General features: G+C 45.6%; 1 protein-coding gene across 1 annotated transcript in view; it reads right to left on the bottom strand.

The window, feature by feature from the left end:
- Positions 1-22,472, bottom strand: part of BAIAP2L2 (BAR/IMD domain containing adaptor protein 2 like 2) — a 216,787-nt gene extending 194,315 nt beyond the window's left edge. Inside the window, exons 1-2 of the mRNA XM_063941534.1 lie at positions 22,353-22,472; positions 7,437-7,512 (exon numbers count right to left, since the gene is read on the bottom strand). Of these exons, the coding sequence (XP_063797604.1) occupies positions 7,437-7,512; positions 22,353-22,472 (196 nt within the window). The remainder of the gene's footprint in view (positions 1-7,436; positions 7,513-22,352) is intronic.
- Positions 22,473-23,441: the final 969 nt, after the last annotated feature.

Raw genomic sequence — 23,441 nt, 5'->3', positions numbered from 1 at the left:
GCAGTGCGCCGGCGCATGCCAGAGATGCGATCGGCATCTCAGCCCAGCGATCGCCTCTGCCTGATTGACAGGCAGAGGCATTCACTGGACGGGAGGGAGCGGGCTGGTGGAGTTGAGCGGCAGTTTTCGGGGAGCGGTCTGGGCAACGCAGGCATGCCCGGACCGTGTGGGGGGTGGGCTACGGCGGCTGCGTGACATCACACGAAGGCCACTGCGACCTGGAGAGTGACGGGTAGCTCCCTACCAGCGCGCTAGAGCTGCGCTGGTAGAGAGCTACCCTTCAGGTACAAAAGCATTGCCGCCATACAATGCTTTTGTACCTGTGCGGGGGAAGGGGAGAGGGGGGCAGAGCCAGACATGCGGGGTGGACTAGCCCTGTGCTGGGCGTCCCCCCTGCATGTCTGTAAAAGTGATCAAGTCTGAATTACCCCCTTTGTGCCTTGAGGGCCGAGGTTGGGAAAGCCTGCTTTAGTACTGTACACAGGATTGTGAACTATTGTATTGTCTTGATTTTCCTAGTATGTCAGAGAGGCTACTTAGACAACTACTCGGAAATTTGTGCACTCGTGAATGTTTGTCCAAGGTTGCAAAATGCCTGCACTAGCCAGAACCTTCTGTTTTGCACAACATGTTTTATTTTTTTCCCTCTGGGACCCTACTAAGCGCTAGCCCCCCTCAGGGATTTAAAACATCACCCCCTTTCTCAATGGATGACAATGGGGAAGAGGGATGTTAAATCTTTCTGCCGTCTCTCACCTCTTCTTTCTCACTTGGTTGCATATTCATTATCCTTTAAATGTCACAATTTATACACTCCCCAGGGGATGTAGAAATTGTGACATTCATCATAATCCAGAAAAGCAATTTTTCCATAGTTTGAATATGAAACTGTCCACCATCCTAAGATGGCGAACAGCCCCTAAATCTCTTCACAAGCTGCCATTTACACAGCAGCTTGTGCAGCTGAGGGGGTGGGGGCACACCTTCATCAGCAGAGCAGCCACGTACAGTGCTGGAAAGGGGATGGGGATGGGGGGGGAGCCGTGGCTGCAATGCTGCCTTCATAAGCCGTCCAGCCCGTACAGCGCCGGCAGGGGATATGGGGGTGGGAGGGGGGAGCTGAGGCTGTAGCGCTGCCTTCATCAGCTGGTCAGCAATACCTTCATAAACCGGTCAGCCCCGTACAGCGCTGGCAGAGGAAATGGGGGTGGGTGGGAGGGGATAGATGCGGCTGCAGCGCTGCCTTCATCAGCCGGGAGGCACTTAAGATATGGGGAGGGATCAGGCAGCTTACACATGGAGGGAGGCTTTGGCTACAGCTGCGGGGTACTTTGGCGGTGGCATGCGCAGTGTCAGGAAGTCCTCATGGACACCTCAGCTGCAGGAGGGGAAAATATATAAATTCTCATTTCACTATTTTTTCATCATGAATATGCCCCTTGGTTAGAGGAGACGGGCAGAGGTGGAGGAAGACGCATCACCCTGCTACTCCTCAGCTCTGGGAGCTGATGTCACGTGCAGCATCGCACTCCCAGTCTAACATCCTTAGGGTCCAATTTAACATACTCTGCATTTTAAATGAGGATGGAATAAGATATATTAGCGACTAAAGTTGCAATGTGAAAATTACCATTTTCACACAAAGTTAGTAAAAATCTCTTGCTGGGGCACGGGCTATTATCAGAGACAAGCTGGAAGCAGAGGGATAGCTTACGCTAACACTCTGCTTGTGGGATCGAGGCCACCACACATACTGTGCATGCGCAGCCGATGGCCTGCACATGCGTCACGGAGGGTGATGGAGAGAGATCTAGAGGATGCCTCTCCTAAAGAATATGCAGTGCGGTAGCCCATAAACTACTACAGGGTAACACCATCTTCAGAATGTGTTAGCAGCTGGGGACAAGCTGCAAAATGTGACAGCTAAGCAGCCTTATAAAAATCTATGGAGGATGTTTTGCAGTTGGGGATATCTGCTGCTGTCCCTCCTTCTTAAATCCTGAAGATCCTTAATATTTGTGGGTACCCCAGAAATGGCCTTTTCAAGAGATATCCTGTATATATACTTTAATAATTATGCCCCAGGGCAGTAGTTGTCAAACTGTGTGCCGTGGGGGTGCCACGTGACCATTGCAGGGGTGCCTCAGGTTGGTGGTCCAGGACCAATTAAAATTATTTATGGTCAGTGTAATAGGCAAAGCCTATTATGGTGGCTGCCAATAATAAAATATGTTGACAAACAGAAGGTAATCCTGTCCCTCACCACACAGTTGAACCTAAGGATGAAATATAAACACAATTTACTTAATTTAATATTCCTTCTAAATTTCTCAATAAGAAACTTTTGGCCTAGGGGTGCCATGAAAAATATTCTGATTCTCTAGGGTGTCGTGATTCAAAAAAGTTTGAGAACCACTGCCCCAGAGGATTATAAGCTGGCCCTGAAGGGAGGTACCTAGGGCACCCATTTTCTATTAGTTCTAATAGTTCTAATAGTTGCCACAATTCACTACAAGGCAGAGACAGCTTTATCAGCCAATGAGCCTTATTCAGAATCAGTGTGTAAAATATTTACGCTCTGTACTGGGCAAAATCAACCATGCCCTAGGAATGCCTCCTTCTAAGCCTGGAGAAGCAGACTGGGTTGTGCAAGTGGCACTGAATTAGGGTGTGCATATATGACTGTGATAGCCACACTATAACAGGAAGTATAGGTCATCTACCCATGAATTGCCAGTCACTAAGGAAGGTCAGTAAGGATTTAGAAGCACAACAATGACTGAGGATCTCTGTAGACTAGAAGAATGGTCAAGAACGGGCAATTACAATTTAATGCCAAAAAATGCAAAATCATGCACTTGGGTGTCAAAAACCCAAAGGCTATATATTGTATTAACAGCACTATAATGGAAACTACTGAGGAGGAAAGGGATCTAGGAGTCACTGTTTCGGGTGACTTTAAGGCAGGTAACCAATGCAACAAAGCAATGAGGAAGGCTGGTCAGATGCTTGGTTGCATAGGGAGAGGAATCAGCAGCAGAAAGAAGTAATAATAATGTCACTGTATAGGTCTTTGGTACTGCCTCATCTAGAATACTGTGTTCAATTCTGGAGGCCATATCTTCAATAGGATATAAATCCATGAAAGACTATACAAAGAAGGGCAACTAAAATGGTGCATGGGCTACAGCATAAAACTTGACCCAGAAAGACTAAAAGATCTTAATATGTATAGTTTGGAACAGAAAATGGAAAGAGGGGACATGATAGAAACTTTCAAATAAAGCAAGGATTTTAACAAAGTCCAGGAGGAAGACATTCTTCAAAGGAAGAGAAGAATTAGAACACTAAGACACATGCTGAAACTGGAAGGTGGTAGATTTAAAGGAAACTTACATTACTTTACAGAAAGGGTAGTGGATAGGTAGAATAGCCTTCCATCAGAAGCAGAGGTGCGGCTAGGCGCCATGGTGCCCGGAGCAAGGGTATGTTTTAGTGCCCCCCTCCCCTGTACTGAATTGGTGGCCTAGCCAACATGTAGTGGCATGTTACATTTGAAAAGAAACAATATTTAAAAATCCTAAATTGGTGACAAGGGTAGACCTTGTGGAGCTCAGGGCGATCTGATAATCTCCTAATGCCTCAATTAAAATAATACCCCAAATGTAACTCCCCACACCCGAACCCCCCCCCCCTAAACTCTCAATGAAAATAATACATCAAAATTGCCCCCCCCCCCCCACGACTTCATAGTCCCCACTGCCTTAATGAAAATAATACCATAGAACTGCCATCCGAGACCTGATAATCCCACTATGCATCAATGAAAATAATGTCCCAGAATTTTCTGAGGGGCAGAGAGACATGTGCTGCCTGAGGAGCAGAGTGAGGTGCTGCAGCAGCAGCTGGGGCAGAGAGAGGTGCTGCAGCATCAATGTAGAGAGAAGTGCTGCAGCAGCCAGGGCAGAGAGGTACGCAGCAGCCGGGGCAGAAAGAGGTGCTGCAGCTGCTGCAGAGGGGAGGTGCTACAGAAGATGGGGCAGACAGAGGTACTGCAGAAGCTGTGGCAGCAAGAGGTGCTGCAGCAGCTAGGGCGGCGAGAGCTGCTGTAGCATCTGAAGTAGAGACGTGCTGCAGTTTCCAGGAAAGAGAGAAGTGCTGCAGCAGCGGGGGCACAGAGTGATGTAGCAGGACAGAAGTAACCCTGCTGCACAGCTACAAGCAGACTGTGAGACATATAAAGAGGGCGACAGAGCTCCAGCATGTGCCGGCTGTCAGTGTCTCCTGCTGTCACCTCTGGCCTGCCCTGTTCCCTACCTAGTCTCCGAGTCAGTGTGCACCCCCTGCTCCTCCTGTTCTGCGGCTGCCAGTACAATAGTCCAAGGGAAGGGGGTGGTGGTGGACGGCAGCGCGCCCTCTAACTTTTTTGGCGCCCGGAGCTCGTGCTCCACTGGAGCCACCCTCGCTACACCCCTGATCAGAAGTGGTAGACACTAAGACAGTAGAGCAGTTTGCTTGGGATAGACATAAGGATATCCTTACAAAGAACTAAGGCTCAAATAGGACTGAGGTTACCATAAGGTAAAAAATGGGTAGACTAGATGGGCCAAGTGGTTCTTATCAGCCATCAAATACTGTATTTCTATGTTTCTATAGTAAAGAGGAACTATTAGTTTGCTGTGTGTTTCTGCAGATTCCAAATGGCCTTGGCTGTCAAAGCAAACTTGCCTACACAGGAGACTCCCGATTATTGGAGAGGTCATCAGGACTCCTGGGAGAGTAGACTAGTCTATAGGATCCTGATCACTTCACAATTGAAGTGGGTGTCTTGGGGCTCAATGATGCAGTTTGTGGGGAACCCCACCTCACGTGGTACAATGCCAGAAATCATGTAATTGCACTACAGGGATCAAGGCTGTGATAATGCAATTCTCAGTGTATGCCCCTGACCATTTTACCCTTTATACCAGTAACCAGAGTCGCACTGAACCACCGGCATAAGGGTAAATAACCGGTGGGCCCCACTAACTGAGGGCTTCACTCCCTCCTCTAGGCCTCAGTAACTTGGTGGAGCAGGATCATGGATGCACTTGGGTACTTGGTTTGTTTCTATAGATCTACACCAAGATTAGCCCTCCTGCCAAAGTGGGTGGTCATGACACACCCCTACCCCCTCCTCCTTTATAAAGGGGCCCGTCCTTGCATGTCCTCTCTAATGGTTGGATAAGTCTCCCCTATCACTACATTCCCTGGTGGCAAGAGGTGTAGCCAGAACTTTGTGGGCCCCATAGCAACATTTTGAAGGGGCCCCTGTACCAATGCTGCTAGGGAGACATTTCTCCTTAGCAGATGTTAAGTTTATGCCCCATAATAGTGCCTAGTTAATTTTAGGAACCATAGTGGTGCCCTATCTCACACTGTAGGGCAGTTAATATACATTATGCACAACATCTAAGGGATCTATGTATTAAACCTTGGAGAGAGATAAAGTGGAGAGAGATAAAGTATGCAGCCTGTAGCATGGCAGTTAGGAGCTGATTAACTGGTACTTTATCTCTGTCCACTTTACCTGTCTCCAAGGCTTAGTACAATATAAGCTGCAGTGATACAGAAGGCAGACACCTCCACTCCACCTGTTTCAGGAAGTGTTGCCTGCGCTGTGCCATCTCTGTATGCTGATGTAAGGGACTGGTGTTCTATGGCTTTACCTTTCCATGTAGGGAGCACTTACATGTAGGGAGCACAACAACTGTAAGGTGCAATTCTAAGCAGCTCCGTGGAGAAAATGCTTAGTTTTCCAATTGCCGGGTGAGATGAAAAAGCTGTATAGCAAGGTTGCAATCCAGACTTATCTAGAACCTGTGTGAAGTCCCATTCAACAGACGCGTTTCAATACCTTCTTTGCAGGGGCATCTTCAGGGAGGAGGAGGTTCATATGCAGACTTCTTCTGGGCCTTCTCCTCTCTAGCTGGCAGCACTTTTGACTCTGAGTACTAGGGTCACTAGGGGACCCTAGCGCTGTCCCAGAGTTTAGTGCGCAAGCGCAGGTCTCCAGGAAAATTACGCGGAGGCCATTTTCCCATTTTCCTGAGCATATGCAAAACATCAGGAAAATGGCTGCCGTGCCATTTTCCGACTGATTTTGCAGCACTGCAGCACTGCAGCTGCGACACAGGACTCTGGAGGGTAGTAACAAAAATGGGTGCAGGGTGTGCGGTGTGGGCCACCCTGGACCCCGGGGGCTTATATGCATCACACAAGCTGCACCCATTATAAATATGCCAGTGCCTCCTAGCGTCTTTGTCAAGGTATGGCATTATGAGAGTCCAATGTATAAATAGCTTCATCAATCATAATATTGTGTATTATAAATTATCTTCATACAATAGAATTTTACATGTAACTATAAGTAATTTTCCTGGTGTGACATTTCAAGCCAATCTCAGTACTTATAAGAGAGTACCATGGGCCAAATTGGGATCAGTCACAATTGTCTGCTGATCCCGGAGGGGACACCACTGGTGGAATTTCATGTGAACTTTCAAGAGTCAATTACATGACTGTAATATATATAATGTGTTATACATTGGAAAATCATGTCAGGGCAAGGACTTTCCTTACTATATAGTTTATTATGGGACCTGTGCACGCAACCTCGATGTTGGACGAAGTGTAGCGTTTTTTGCCACTGTGCATGTGCCGAAGCCATAACACGCACATGTGGCGATGTTCTTGTGAGAATGCACACACACAGAGGATTTACTCGCAAAGTAAGTGACATGTACTCAGTCTTTGGTTGAATTACCATGGGTGGCTATAAAAGACAGGTGTGATGTGACTGTTTTCTGGGCGTTCCTATTCATTTGCACCAGGAGAAGGCCAAGTGTCTTGTTTTAGGTGAGACGCTCAGTCTGAGACAGCATGGGCTTGCTTAGAAGGTCCGTAGTGCACCAGTGCGTGACTGATGTTTCCTGTGTTCCTGTTAATTACATGAGTGGCAGATGCGAGACGTCCAAAGTGGCTGTCTCTGTGCAGAAGACAGCATCTGAGACATTAGTATATCTTCACACTTATACTGTTGGAGCGATCGCAGCTGCACATAAAATTGCATGCCCCTCAGAATTTCCTTAATACCTGTCAACAATCCAATGTACAAATTTGTGTTGCAGCTCTAAGGAAATACAATTTTGCAAGCTACCACACATGAGCTTATTTATTAGATATGAAAACCGATGATTAGAGAGAATATGCAGTTTACATAGAATGGTGATTTTTCACACTATTGCTGTTTTTTGCTGTAAAGCACCTGAAGACAAATGAAGACATAAGGACATGGCCTTACACATTCAGGTAAGAGCCAGTGTTAGAAAAAATGCTTAGCTATAGCACCCATTAAAAACGTTTGACATTAATCAGACAATGGCAGGATGACTTACCACTTAATGCCCGCAGGTAATTATTACCCAGGTACACAAGGTTCTCCAGAGCTGGGTTAAACTGACCTAAAATTTTCTGCAAGAAAAAAAAATGATATAGGAGCGTTGGAGATCTACGGCACAGGATCTTATGTACTGATGTAAACAGTGTCATTATTTTGCCTTGTTTATTCGCTAATTGTATTCCACTGTGGAAAATGTTGGTGCTGTCAGAATTAGTAACATGATTCAGAGAGATAGCTATATAGACAGAACTGAACGGCCACACCTTGCAGCTAAAGCATGTGATGCTGTAGTCTAGTAGGATTTCAATGAAAGCTTAATATAGACCTTCTAATCCTTACTGATATCAAGGTTGCCAATTTAACCGAAAAGGGTTAAACGTAGAAAATGGCATCATCCCTTATCTAAATTCATACAATAAGCAGAAACATTTTCAACTCATGTATAAGGCAGAGCAAAAATTCCAGGTTAAATGCCTATAGAAATAGATGTGTGAATGTGTGGATGGGCTCACCTTATAAGAGGCAATGGTGGATGTATAAATTGAATCCATATCCCGAGCCATGGCTGTACTTCTGGAGCCGGTAAGAAGAGGGGTATCTCTGATAGCAGAGTTTGGACGTTGATCACAGGGTTAGGAGAAGAGAGGGATGGTTTAATAATTCACCAGGTACAATGATATCTGATCATGCAGGTAACAGAACACCTGAGAGCTTAACAAGTGCTCTGGTAAACAGTGCACCACTATTATCTAGGAGAAGCTGACAGTCTGTTCCTCCCACTTTAGGGTGACGGTTTATGTCTAGTACTCCTTTCACCAGTAATATGAAAGACAAAAAAATACTACTGTATGCTACTCTGCCCAGAATGCTTTCATCAACGTCAGTTATTTTAAAAGCTATATGTCACACCCACAATACAGAATCGTTACTGTAATATATTTATACAGAGCATGATGAATATACTGGACTTTACTTACCCTCACTGGATGCCGAGTGCACAACGCCTTGGGCAGAGGGGGCCCATGTGCTGTCTCCGATTGGTCCCTCTCCTCTCCTGTGATGCAGTAGACTCTGGCATTGTGCCAGAGTCTACTGTGCATACGCAGGTCTCCGGGATCATGGCATCCGTGCCGAGTTCTAGAGACATCTTTACTGCGCACACACGAATCACTGGAAATTAGCTGTAGCGGTCACTTTCCAAGTGATATTTGCCGCTGTGCAGTCAGCACTGGGCTGACGGAGAGGTGAGTATAGTTAAATGGGTGCAGGGTGTGTGGTGTATGGGCCTCCCTGTACCCACGGGCCCATGTGCACCGCACACCTTTGCACCCATTATAGATACGCCAGTGGCCTTGGAACTTTTTTCTGCTGCTCTTCAATGGACTGCCCAGCATACAACATGGTACACACACACACACACACACACACACACACACACACACACACACAACATACTACAAACACTCACAACATGGTGCACACGCTGTTGTCTGGATGTTACCCAATTCATCTGAGAAGTAAATGCTTTTCTCTGACGTCCTAGTGGATGCTGGGTACTCCGTAAGGACCATGGGGAATAGACGGGCTCCGCAGGAGACTGGGCACTCTTAAAAGAAAGATTAGGTACTATATCTGGTGTGCACTGGCTCCTCCCTCTATGCCCCTCCTCCAGACCTCAGTTAGAATCTGTGCCCGGCCAGAGCTGGATGCACCTAGTGGGCTCTCCTGAGCTTACTAGAAAAGAAAGTATTTGTTAGGTTTTTTATTTTCAGTGAGATCTGCTGGCAACAGACTCACTGCTACGAGGGACTGAGGGGAGAGAAGCAAACCTACCTGCTTGCAGCTAGCTTGTGCTTCTAAGGCTACTGGACACCATTAGCTCCAGAGGGATCGAACACAGGGCCCGACCTCGATCGTCCGTTTCCGGAGCCGCGCCGCCGTCCCCCTTGCAGAGCCAGAAGACGGAAGAACCAGGAGAAAATCGGCGGCTGAAGACTCTGGTCTTCAATAAGGTAGCGCACAGCACTGCAGCTGTGCGCCATTGCTCCCACAGCACACCACACGCTCCGGTCACTGGTGGGTGCAGGGCGCTGGGGGGGGTGCCCTGGGCTGCAATAAGTATACCTTTTGGCACAAAAAGCACATAATACAGTGTATAACACTGTATATGTGCAGAAACCCCCGCCATTAACATTATAAAAAGCGGGAGAAGCCCGCTGCTGAAGGGGCGGGGCTATCTTCCTCAGCACACCAGCGCCATTTTCTCTTCACAGCTCCGCTGGAAGGACGCTCCCCAGGCTCTCCCCTGCAGTATACACTACAAGAAGGGTAAAAAAGAGAGGGGGGCACATAAATTTAGGCGCAAAAGGTGATATAAGCAGCTATTGGGGGAAAATTCACTTTGTGTTAGTGTAAATCCCTCTGTTATATAGCGCTCTGGTGTTTGCTGGCATACTCTCTCTCTGTCTCCCCAAAGGACTTTGTGGGGTCCTGTCCTCAGTCAGAGCATTCCGTGTGTGTGTGTGTGTGTGTGTGTGTGTGTGTGTGTGTGTGTGTGTGTGTGTGCGGTGTGTCGGTACGGCTGTGTCGACATGTTTGATGAGGACGCTTACGTGGAGGCGGAGCAGGAGCCGATAAGTGTGATGTCGCCCCCTGCGGGGCCGACACCTGAGTGGATGGATATGTGGAAGGTATTAACCGACAGTGTCAACTCCTTGCATAAAAGGTTCGATGATGTAACAGCTTTGGGACAGCCGGCATCTCAGCCCGCGCCTGCCCAGGCGTCTCAGAGGCCATCAGGGGCTCAAAACTGCCCGCTAGCTCAGATGGCAGACACAGATGTCGACACGGTGTCTGACTCCAGTGTAGACGAGGATGAGACAAATGTACAATCCACAAGGGCCATCCAATGCATGATTACGGCAATGAAAAATGTGTTGCACATTTCTGACATTAACCCGGTTACCACAAAAAAGGGTATTATGTTTGGGGAGAAAAAGCAGCCAGTGACTTTTCCCCCATCTGATGAGTTAAATGAATTGTGTGAAGAAGCGTGGTGTTCCCCAGATAAGAAATTAGTGATTTCTAAAAGGTTACTAATGGCGTACCCTTTCCCGCCAACGGACAGGTTACGTTGGGAAACATCCCCTAGGGTGGACAAGGCGCTCACACGCTTATCAAAAAAGGTGGCACTGCCGTCTCAGGATACGGCCCCCTTAAAGGAGCCTGCAGATAGAAAGCAGGAGGCTATCCTGAAGTCTGTGTATACACACTCAGGTACTATACTGAGACCTGCAATTGCTTCAGCATGGATGTGTAGTGCTGCAGCTGCTTGGTCTGATACCCTGTCAGATAACATTGATTCCCTTGACAGGGATACTATTTTGCTAACCATAGAGCATATTAAAGACGTTGTCTTATATATGAGGGATGCACAGAGGGACATTTGCCGGCTGGCATCTAGAATTAATGCAATGTCCATTTCTGCCAGGAGAGTATTATGGACTCGGCAGTGGACAGGTGATGCTGATTCTAAAAGGCACATGGAGGTTTTGCCTTATAAGGGTGAGGAATTGTTTGGGGACGGTCTCTCGGACCTCGTATCCACAGCAACAGCTGGGAAGTCGACTTTTTTACCTCAGGTTTCCTCACAGCCTAAGAAAGCACCGTATTATCAAGTACAGTCCTTTCGGCCTCAGAAAGGCAAGCGGGTCAGAAGCGCGTCCTTTCTGCCCAGAGGCAGGGGTAGAGGGAAAAAGCTGCACCAGACAGCCAGTTCCCAGGAACAAAAATCCTCCCCTGCTTCCACTAAGTCCACCGCATGACGCTGGGGCTCCACAGGTGGAGCCAGGTGCGGTGGGGGCACGTCTCCGGATCTTCAGCGACCAGTGGGTTCGCTCACAGGTGGATCTCTGGGTTCTACAAGTGGTATATCAGGGATACAAGCTGGAGTTTGAGGCGTCTCCCCCTCGCCGTTACCTCAAATCAGCCTTGCCAGCTGCTCCCAAGGAAAGGGAGGTAGTACTGGCGGCAATTCACAAACTGTACCTTCAGCAGGTGATCATCAAACTTCCCCTCCTTCAACAGGGACGGGGTTACTATTCCACAATGTTTGTGGTACCGAAACCAGACGGTTCGGTGAGACCCATTCTAAATTTGAAATCCTTGAACACTTATATAAGGAAGTTCAAGTTCAAAATGGAATCTCTCAGGGCGGTTATTGCAAGCCTGGAAGAGGGGGATTTTATGGTGTCACTGGACATCAAGGATGCTTACCTACATGTCCCCATTTACCCCCCTCACCAGGAGTACCTCAGGTTTGTGGTACAGGACTGTCATTACCAATTCCAGACGTTGCCGTTTGGTCTGTCCACGGCACCGAGGGTATTTACCAAGGTAATGGCCGAAATGATGATACTCCTTCGAAAGAAGGGAGTTATAATTATCCCGTACTTGGACGATCTCCTTATAAAGGCGAGGTCCAAGGAGCAGTTGTTAGTCGGAGTAGCACTATCTCGGGAAGTGCTACAACAGCACGGCTGGATTCTGAATATCCCAAAGTCGCAGCTGATTCCTACGACGCGTCTGCTGTTCTTGGGCATGATTCTGGACACAGAACAGAAGAAGGTGTTTCTCCCGGAGGAGAAGGCCCAGGAATTGTCATATCTGGTCAGGGACCTCCTGAAACCAAAACAGGTGTCGGTGCATCACTGCACGCGAGTCCTGGGAAAGATGGTAGCTTCTTACGAAGCAATTCCCTTCGGCAGGTTCCATGCAAGGATCTTTCAGTGGGATCTGTTAGACAAGTGGTCCGGATCGCATCTTCAGATGCATCGGTTGATCACCCTGTCCCCGAGGGCCAGGGTGTCTCTGCTGTGGTGGCTGCAGAGTGCTCATCTTCTCGAGGGCCGCAGATTCGGCATTCAGGACTGGGTCCTGGTGACCACGGATGCAAGCCTCCGAGGTTGGGGGTCAGTCACTCAGGGAAGAAACTTCCAAGGTCAGTGGTCGAGTCAGGAGACTCCCCTACACATAAATATTCTGGAACTAAGGGCCATTTACAATGCCCTGAGTCAAGCAGTAACCCTGCTTCAAAACCAGCCGGTGCTGATTCAGTCAGACAACATCACGGCGGTCGCCCATGTAAATCGACAGGGCGGCACAAGAAGCAGGATGGCGATGGCAGAAGCCACAAGGATTCTTCGATGGGCGGAGAATCACGTGCTAGCACTGTCAGCAGTGTTCATTCCGGGAGTGGACAACTGGGAAGCAGACTTCCTCAGCAGGCACGACCTCCACCCGGGAGAGTGGGGACTTCATCCAGAAGTCTTCAAGCTGATTGTAAATCGTTGGGAAAGGCCACAGGTGGACATGATGGCGTCCCGCCTCAACAAAAAGCTAAAAAGATATTGCGCCAGGTCAAGGGACCCTCAGGCGATAGCTGTGGACGCTCTAGTGACACCGTGGGTGTACCAGTCGGTTTACGTGTTCCCTCCTCTTCCTCTCATACCAAAGGTACTGAGGATAATAAGAAAGAGAGGAGTAAGAACTATACTCATCGTTCCGGATTGGCCAAGAAGAACTTGGTACCCAGAACTACAAGAAATGATCTCAGAGGACCCTTGGCCTCTGCCGCTCCGACAGGACCTGCTACAGCAGGGGCCCTGTCTGTTCCAAGACTTACCGCGGCTGCGTTTGACGGCATGGCGGTTGAAAGCCGGATCCTAATGGAAAAGGGCATTCCAGATGAAGTCATTCCTACGCTGATTAAAGCTAGGAAAGATGTGACAGCAAAACATTATCACCGCATATGGCGAAAATATGTTGCTTGGTGTGAGGCCAGGAAGGCCCCAACAGAGGAATTTCAGCTGGGTCGATTTCTGCACTTCCTACAGTCAGGAGTGACTATGGGCCTAAAATTGGGATCCATTAAAGTCCAGATTTCGGCCCTGTCTATTTTCTTTCAAAAAGAACTGGCTTCACTGCCTGAAGTTCAGACGTTTGTTAAGGGAGTGCTGCGTATTCAGCCCCCTTTTGTGCCTCCAGTGGCACCTTGGGATCTCAACGTTGTGTTGGATTTCCTAAAATCACATTGGTTTGAGCCACTTCAGACCGTGGAGTTGAAGTATCTCACGTGGAAGGTAGTCATGCTGTTGGCCTTGGCCTCAGCTAGGCGTGTGTCAGAATTGGCGGCTTTGTCCTGTAAAAGCCCATATCTGATTTTCCATATGGACAGGGCAGAATTGAGGACTCGTCCCCAATTTCTCCCAAAGGTGGTATCAGCGTTTCATTTGAACCAACCTATTGTGGTGCCTGTGGCTACTCGGGACTTGGAGGATTCCAAGTTGCTGGACGTAGTCCGGGCCCTGAAAATATATGTTTCCAGGACGGCTAGAGTCAGAAAAACTGACTCGCTGTTTATACTGCATGCACCCAACAAGCTGGGTGCTCCTGCTTCAAAGCAGACTATTCCTCGCTGGATCTGTAGCACGATTCAACTTGCACATTCTGCGGCTGGACTGCCGCATCCTAAATCAGTAAAAGCTCATTCCATGAGGAAGGTGGGCTCTTCTTGGGCGGCTGCCCGAGGGGTCTCGGCTTTACAACTTTGCCGAGCTGCTACTTGGTCGGGATCAAACACTTTTGCAAAATTCTACAAGTTTGATACCCTGGCTGAGGAGGACATTGAGTTTGCTCATTCGGTGCTGCACAGTCATCCGCACTCTCCCGCCCGTTTGGGAGCTTTGGTATAATCCCCATGGTCCTTACGGAGTACCCAGCATCCACTAGGACGTCAGAGAAAATAAGAATTTACTCACCGGTAATTCTATTTCTCGTAGTCCGTAGTGGATGCTGGGAGCCCGTCCCAAGTGCGGACTTTCTGCAATACATGTATATAGTTATTGCTTAACTATAGGGTTATTGTTATGAGCCATCTGTTCAATGAGGCTCAGTTGTTGTTCATACTGTTAACTGGGTATAGTTGTCACAAGTTGTACGGTGTGATTGGTGTGGCTGGTATGAGTCTTACCCTGGATTCAAAATCCTTTCCTAGTAATGTCAGCTCTTCCGGGCACAGTTTCCCTAACTGAGGTCTGGAGGAGGGGCATAGAGGGAGGAGCCAGTGCACACCAGGTATAGTACCTAATCTTTCTTTTAAGAGTGCCCAGTCTCCTGCGGAGCCCGTCTATTCCCCATGGTCCTTACGGAGTACCCAGCATCCACTACGGACTACGAGAACTAGAATTACCGGTGAGTAAATTCTTATTTTGACTGCAGGCTAGTGGTGTGTTTAGCATATACAAGTATGCTAGCGTAGAGACTTGAGGGTATATTTATTATCATGTTCTAGACCCGATAATTAAAATAACATATTGCTACTTATCACATCCATGATTATCACGCCCATAATTATATAATTATCACAGAGAATATATGAAATGTCTTGTGTGGTTTTTTTTTTGTTTGTTTGTTTTTTTATCTATAATAATCTGAACTACTTTTTTGGTGTACAACTAACAACAAATATTATGACTGGATTGCTATACAATATAATATAATATAATATTTTATTAATTTATAACACAGTTAATGCTGCATTATTTGTAAGTTTGACTATTTGGTTACCGTCTTACCCCACCTCTGTTCCCCCCCTACTCTCACTAGCTATGCCTATTAGCACCTCTCTCGCTTTACTTCTCTTCTTTTTCTTCCTCATTGCCTTTCCTTTTTCATCTTACTATACACAAAGAGCAATCCCCTCTCCACACTTGCATAGCGTAGTTCCACTGCCATACTTCACTAACTCATCATGACCGTGGAGCTTTCCTTCCCATCATCATCCAACCCCTTCCCTTGCCACATTACCAACCCCTATTCATCCGCAGTCAAATCCTCACACCTCATCCACATCTCTTCTTATCCTCCCCTTCTCATGTGCCTTTTTGCAGAGGTCATGTCAGTCTGCAAAAAACACGTCTCCAACTCTAACTTACATGACAATCCTGCTCAACAGACAAACTGAAGTCTCTCATATCCTCCCATTTATCATCTCTCACCGAGGTTATTGTAACCGAAATTAGTTCTCACAGGGTTCTGGCCTATCCATCTTCAATTCCGCTGCTCACCTGTTTTTCTTCTCTTGCCGCTCCACCTTTGCTGATCCCTTTCTTTCTGTTAATTGTTCACTGGCTCCCTGTCCTTTACAGAATCAAGTTCCAACTCCTCTCACTCATCTACAAAGCTCTCATTTACTCTCCTCCTCTCTGCATTTCTAGCATAATTGTCACTCACATTCACTCCCAGCCACTGCGTTCTGCCAATGTCTGACTAATGCCTCACCTCCTCCCTGATCTCCACGTCCCACTTCTGCCTACAGGATTTCTCCTGCACTGCTCCTAACCTCTGGACTGCCCTGAATTAAGTATAGATGCATAGAGAGGGCCGTCAAGATTGGGAGCAGGCCCAGATACTGGAGGGGGCATGACCAAATCTCAGAGGCGTGGCTACATTCCCTCCAAAAAAATTGGAAAAAATGCTTGCTGCGCCATAAGCGGCAGTGCAAGTTGTAAAGGAGAACATTTGTCCCCCTCAGCAGCACTGGAAAGGAGGGCAAAGTCCCCCTAAGTTACTGACCTAGGCCCCTGCTGTGCCCATCCAACAAGCCTGCTCCCCTTCTCACTCAGTGCCCCTGTACATATACACAGAAGACACGCTGGAGTGGAAAGGCGGCACTCCTCTGATAGTTAAGGGTTTTTACAGTATGTGCCTTTTATATTCCATCTGTGCACTGGCGTTTCTATAATGGGTGCAGTGTGTACGGTGCACCCGGGCCCCTGAGTCCAGAGGGGGCCCCCACCGCACACACTGCACCCATTTTTAAAATACTCACCCCTCCAAAGTCCAGCGTCGGCATCTGCAGCGCTATTGGAACACAGTAAAAATGGCTCAGCTGCCATTTTCACTGAGTTCTGTGCATGTGCAGTGGAGAAAACTCAGGGAAAATGGCCACCGCACCATTTTCCCGGAGATCTGCGCAAGCGCAGTAGAGTCTGAGCCCTCTAGAGCTCAGACTATAAAGTGCTCCGGGCAGAGAGAAGGGGGCCCGAACGGAGGAGGCTGAACACGGGCCTCCTCCTCTCTTAAAATGCCCCTGCAACTGTGTGAAAGAAGAAAGTGTATTACACTTCATGCTCAGGATTCACTTGGGTCCAGGGTCGGACTGGCCCACAGGGGTACCAGGGAAACCACCGGTAGGCCCCACTGCCTGAGGGCCCACTCCTTCCTCTAGGGATCAGGTTCCAGACGGTATTATACATGGTAGATATGTTGCATTACACTGCACTAAACTATTGTGTATTTCAAGCCTCTGTGGAGGATGGCCACACCCCCTTTTTAGACTGGCCACACTCCTAATTATGGGCCCCTATAACTACATTCCCCCGGTGGGCCCTTCATGCGCCAGTCTGACACTGCTTGGGTCCTGCAGTTTGTGCAATCAGATAAGCAATATTCTTCTATATGAAAGTATGTAATATTAATCTGCCCTTTATTCTCAGTCTATCATATGGTTTTACACTGAGTGCTTTTTGTTCTGTTTCTCATAGACAAGTTTAATTCCCTGCTGTTTTTTGGTATATGAAGAGTACTGCTCTACTGCTGCACTTGTTTTACAATTCACAAAGCTACCGTGAAGTGATCGCCCTGCACAAAACTTTACCATATACACACGCACACATTTACTGTATATACTGTACCTTCATATTAAGCCAGGGTGCACAACACACATCAATAACATAGTAATGATGAATATAAAGCCAAAAAAGGTACCGTGTTAAGACGATGGCCAATATTTACTAATATTCGTGTTTGTGTAGTGTTTAAACTAGTCTTGCATCGGGTGCATTTTCATGCAACTTTTAAAAACTATATACGCCAAGTTACGAAGCAGTCGACTTTATGGTTTTCGTGTTTTCCGATGTCGATGCCAGTCGGGTTTTTTTGGCACATTTACGGCCATCATTGTCGTTTGCGTAGGTGTTTTTGTTTTTTTGCTGTTTTTTTTTCTAAGTTAAATGCGGCAGGGTTTTTTTTTCCCGCGGCCGCATTTTCACTTTTAGTTTTGTTTTTCATCCCCGTTCGTGATTGGTTGTGTTTCAGATGGTAGGAGTGTCTGTGCACAACCATATAAATACGCCCCAAATTGTCCGCACCTCGTGGGTTTAGTTAGTGGTGAGGAGGGAAGTTGTGCTGTGGAGGTTGGTGAGTAGTTGGTTTGGTGAGGAGTTTTGTGGGCGATTTCTGAGTGTAGTATTGTGTTTGAAAGTAGTCTTGTCATTCTTGTAGTCTTGTTTTTTGTGGTTTTGTCTCATTTTTGGTCCAAGTTTTTTTTATTTATAGTCCCTTGTCAGTGTGTGTGTGTGTGTGTGTGTGTGTGTGTGTGTGTGTGTGTGTGTGTGTGTGTGTGTGTGTGATTTGTGCAGTGGTAGTGGAGGAGTGTGTTTGTCTTTTGTTTTTTCTGTGTTAAGTGTTTAGACACACAATTATGTGTGACTCACAGGTGGGTGAGGTGGAGGGTGTGAGTGAGGGGGAGGAGGTCGGTCAGGTGGAGGAGGTGAGTGTGAGTGAGGTTAGTGAGGTGAAGGAGGTGGGTGAGGTTGCTGCAGCAGCCTCAAGTGACAGTGATAGTGACAGTCAGAGTGCTCCGCAGCCACGCACCACTACTAAGACTGGGCTGAATATCAAGTTTAGTTATGCTGAAAATGTGGCATTGGTGCGGGAGCTGATGAAGTATCAGCGGCAGCTATTTGGCCCTGAGTCCGCCAAGGTGCCAACACGGAAGAAGACGGTGTTGTGGGCGAAAGTTGTTGCTGCTGTCAATAGTGAGGGGGTGGTAAAGTGGACGGAAGACACGTGCCGCAAACGGTACTATGACAAAGCCACGTGTCAAGTCCAAAATGGCCAAGGAGGCGAAGTCGGCTCGAAAAACCGGTGGTGGCCAGCCCTATATTGCAAGATATCTGGAGTATGAGGAGCCCATGCGGAGTGTAATACCTCCTGAAGTAGTGTCTGCAACCCATGTCCGGGATTCAGATAGGCCCAGGAAGAATGGTGAGCATGTGTATTTGCATTAACATTCTATGACATTTTTTTTTTGTTCAAATGTGTGTCATGTGACGTTGCATATTACTCCCATCTTTAAGTGTGTGTCAGCAAATACCTTGTTTTTGGTAATGTTTTCTACAAAAGCCAATGTAACATCTTACTTTATTGTATGTCATGTTTTTTTTCCCAGTATATTTTCCATGTGTAGTTTGGACTTGGTGTGTCATTGAATTGTCCAGCAATAATGTTTTCCTTTTGGACATTTTTTATTATTTAATTTGGACTATGTTTTATATTTAGTTTATCCATGTGCAATGTTTCCAAAACAGTGGTTGTCATGTTAAAGGATGGAGTAGTGGAAAGTGGTTTGGAAACATGTGTAATGTCATTATTACTGAATGTAATATATTGTTTTAAAAATCCACTATTTGTTTGTTCATTTTGAGTTTGTATTTGTACCCTGACACAACACTGCAGTGTAATTTTTAAATTTGTGTTTTGTTTTTGTTTGGCTCATATAGTGGTAATGTGTGTTTGGAGTGCCACATCACAGAGCAATTTATATATTGCATCTGTAATATTTTTACTTTCAATACAAAATGTAGATGTGTGTGTTTTTGGTTGTTAATGTATGTATTTTTACTTGTGTCCTATGTCAGTACATGTTTTCCTGTGTTGCACTTTCCATAGTGCATATGGCTATTGGACAATGTTTCTTGTTTTATGTAGTTGTTTTTTGGTTTCCGGTCCTTATGTTTTTGTTAAAAATAAAGCAAGCATTTATTTAAGAATAAATGTTTATAAACATAATGGGTGGATGTATCAACAATAGCATGAATCCATGTTTTTTTATTATATTTTTACAGTGTTAGAAAAAAGCTGTACTACTCGTCCTACAGTAACTCCCATCACATCTGATGATGATGATGACGCTGCGGAAGCAGGTAAAGTGTCCATTGTAGTATAGGGTATGTTTGTAAAGGAATGGCCATAACAAAATTTCACTTTCAATAATAGGTCCATCAAAAGAAGTCTGGAGCAGCAGAAGTGGGACTTCTGTAAGACACCACCACAAAAAACTTGTGGCAGTAAAGAAAGCAAGGTCTGATGTCCAGGGCCAACCCTAGCAGGCTACCCCGCCACGAAGATTATCCACAGTATGTTCGGTCCCCCCACTAAAAAATTTTGGACACACCTCCAAGACATCAACCACACTCCCCTCATCTTGATTGTGAGTATCAAACTGAAATAAATGTAAACAATTTCAGACTGTAATCAAACTTTTTCTTAACCGCATTAAGTCAAAGCACATCAAAATCTTATATACTTACCAAAGTAAGTAAAACATGAAATGGAATCCAAGCAAAATGGCCTTGTCCACATCCAGTAAAGATATGCATGTCCATTTGAGCCATACAGTAGCACATTGTGTGTAAGAAGCTGCAACAGAAACTCATGTTTATTTTTTGAAAATAGTTTGGTGGTTTAACAAATTTGCGCATGTGTGTTTGACCTCACATTGCCAAATACATATAAAAACATTACTATGTTTTAGAAAAGCTATAAGGTAACACATTATGGATTAAAATGTGTTTTGGTGGAGTATGTCTGATCTACAATAAAACTAAAGTGTTTGCTTTCACAATGAAGTAACCAGACACATTTGCCACAAACTGGCATATGTATGTATTTCAGTTCAGAGTGATGATGTTGCTAGGCAGAATATCTGAAAGCAACAGTGAATGACATGTGTTCCATGTGTAGTGATTTGTTTTCATTTATCAAACATATGGATAGCTAACGGAGATTTTTTTCAACATTTCAGCTTCTAGTCCTGGAAACAGCATCCCTCTGCAACAACAGCAATACAGTGACATGGATGAGACAATCATCTTAGAAATGCAGCCATTAATCCAAGGAATCAGCCCCCCAGCACCTGTGAGTACACCACCACAGCAAAGCACACCACCACCACAACACAGCCCAACAACACCAGTAACACAAGGCCCTGATCAGGTATTTTGGACCATTTGGGCTAGACAGCAGGCCACTAAGGAAGATTGCCTGCGTAGGCAGACACAAATGTTTGCAAGCCTACCATGTCTCCTCAGAAGAATAACCAGAAATATGAGTAGACAAAATGAACAAACCGAGAATTGGCAATACCATGGAACTCATGCGTACAGACATTACACAGGTCATGGCCAACTTACAGCGCATAATGGAAGAACAGCACAGACAACAGCAAAGATATATGAGCATTTTTCAAAACAATCAAAAGATAAATGAAAGTTTATTCCGAATTGTAGACAATCAAAATGCTGCTACACGTGAACTCAATGCCACCCTCACTAACCTGAATGAAACACTCAGATCCATGCACCAACAGCAAATAAGCAGCAGTTCTGGTACGACTACTCCAAATATCACGCCAGTCTCATCACCAACAAGACGCTCCACCAGAGCACGACAACATGACATTGCTAAAGGCAAAGCGCAGGACAAGCAGGCACCCAAAAAAAATAACTACAATTTTTTTTTCATACATTTCTGATAAGTAAATCAAAATAGTTAGTAATTGTATGTTTGCCAAAATATATATAACACTTAGCTCCTTGACAATTTATACAACATCATTAATTATAAGTGGTACAAACAACAACATGAAATGTGTACGCACATTTATTCTTTACCATCTTTGATTTTTTTGGGAGGAGGGTAATGTTGTTAGAGCTGCACATACATGTTAGCAGGAAGTAACCAGACCACTTGATTTTATTTCTAATCATTACTCTTTCTAGATTCCAATCATTCTCCTATCCTGCAGCCAATACAAATTACAATGTGATTGTTAACTCTTTTACATTTATGCTCTATACAACATTACAAGAATAACACAATTGAGTTGCCTAAAAAGCTTTTAACATGTTGTCAATGAATTTAGATATTTCAGTGCCAAATTGAATGTCATTATTGTTGGGCCATGTTTGTGTGTGTTAAAAATGAGTAATAATGTTGTTACACATGATGAAAAAACCAAAAAATATGTAAATTTTAACCCAAAAACTAATAATGTGTATAATAATGTATATATGTGGCAAACTGTGTATTTACTGACAAATCAGCAAGTTTACTGCAGCAAACATTACGAAATAAATTATTTTTTAAGAGAGTAAGTTTGTTGCCCTTAAATACGATGGAGCATCACACATAGGGACACATGTATTCCTCAAGGCTAACATATTATATGTTGAGGAGTGTTTATTTAGAAGACAGGTTCTCAAACTCAGCCCTCAGGAACCCACACAGTGCATGTTTTGCAGGTCTAATCACAGATTCACAAGTGACATAAATAGCTCCACCTGTGAACCTTTTAAAATGTGTTTGTGAGTAATTCATACACCTGTGCTTCTACTGGGTTACGTGCAAAACATGCACTGTGTGGGGTCCTGGGGGCCGAGTTTGAGAACCTGTGCATTAGGACGTAACACACAATCATAAAGTAAAAGACTAAATGGATTATGTGTGCTTGTAATAAATTAGCAGTGCAAGTATACGAACACTTATCCAGACTTAATGCATGCCACTCATAATCTGTTGTTGTGAGTTTTAAAATAAACACAATACACATGCGACATTTGTTTTGCATAAAGCAAGGGTATGTTTGTATGTCTCAAGGAGACAGACACATTCTGAGTAATGGTGTTTAAAATAAAAATGGGCCAACATCTATTTATGATTATACAACAAATGAAATAAGCAAACCAAACTTACCTTAGAAATAGCGAGTGATGAGCTCTTGCCTAACCTGCCTCCCTACATCTGTACTCCAAGTATCACCAGACGTCTCTAATTCTTCTGCTTGCTGGCTGCTTTCTTCATCCTCCTCCTCCTCCTCAACATGTGGCAGATGTTGTTGCAAACACATGTTATGAAGAAAGCAGCAGAACACAATTTGAGTCACCTTTGAGGGACTATACAACAAAAGGCCTGCAGACTTATCCAGACACCGAAACCTAGATTTCAGCACACCAAAACATCTTTCTATCACATTCCGCGTGGACTTATGTGCATGATTGTAATTGTGTTCAGCAGGGGTATCAGGTCGGGACAATGGAGTTAGAAGCCAAGAGAAACAGCCATATCCTCCATCACCTAAAAGACAGATATAGTAACGTGATTCATGTTAAGATACAGCAACACATAAGTAACACACTGTGGGGCAGATGTATTAACCTGTAGAAGGCATAAGGAAGTGATAAACCAGTGATATGTGCAAGGTAATAAAGGCAGCGGACAATGTGTTCCTAAATGTTCATTTACATATAGGAGCTGATTGGCTGGTGCCTTTATCACCTTGCACATATCACTGGTTTCACACTTCCTTATGCCTTCTACAGGTTAATACTAGAGATGAGCGGGTTCGGTTTCTCTGAATCCGAACCCGCCCGAACTTCATGTTTTTTTTCACGGGTCCGAGCGACTCGGATCTTCCCGCCTTGCTCGGTTAACCCGAGCGCACCCGAACGTCATCATGACGCTGTCGGATTCTCGCGAGGCTCGGATTCTATCGCGAGACTCGGATTCTATATAAGGAGCCGCGCGTCGCCGCCATTTTCACACGTGCATTGAGATTGATAGGGAGAGGACGTGGCTGGCGTCCTCTCCATTTAGATTAGGGTTGAGAGAGAGAGAGAGAGAGAGAGATTGACCTGAGGCTGTGATACTGTAGAAGAGAGTGCAGAGTTTAGTGACTGACGACCACAGTGACCACCAGACAGTGCAGTTGTTTGTTTTATTTAATATATCCGTTCTCTGCCTGAAAAAAACGATACACACAGTGACTCAGTCACATACCATATCTGTGTGCACTGCTCAGCCCAGTGTGCTGCATCAA

Source organism: Pseudophryne corroboree, chromosome 9 (assembly GCF_028390025.1).
Source record: "Pseudophryne corroboree isolate aPseCor3 chromosome 9, aPseCor3.hap2, whole genome shotgun sequence".
NCBI lineage: Eukaryota > Metazoa > Chordata > Amphibia > Anura > Myobatrachidae > Pseudophryne > Pseudophryne corroboree.
Note: the sequence above shows the minus strand (reverse complement) of the source record. Positions and strands in the feature narration are given on the sequence as shown.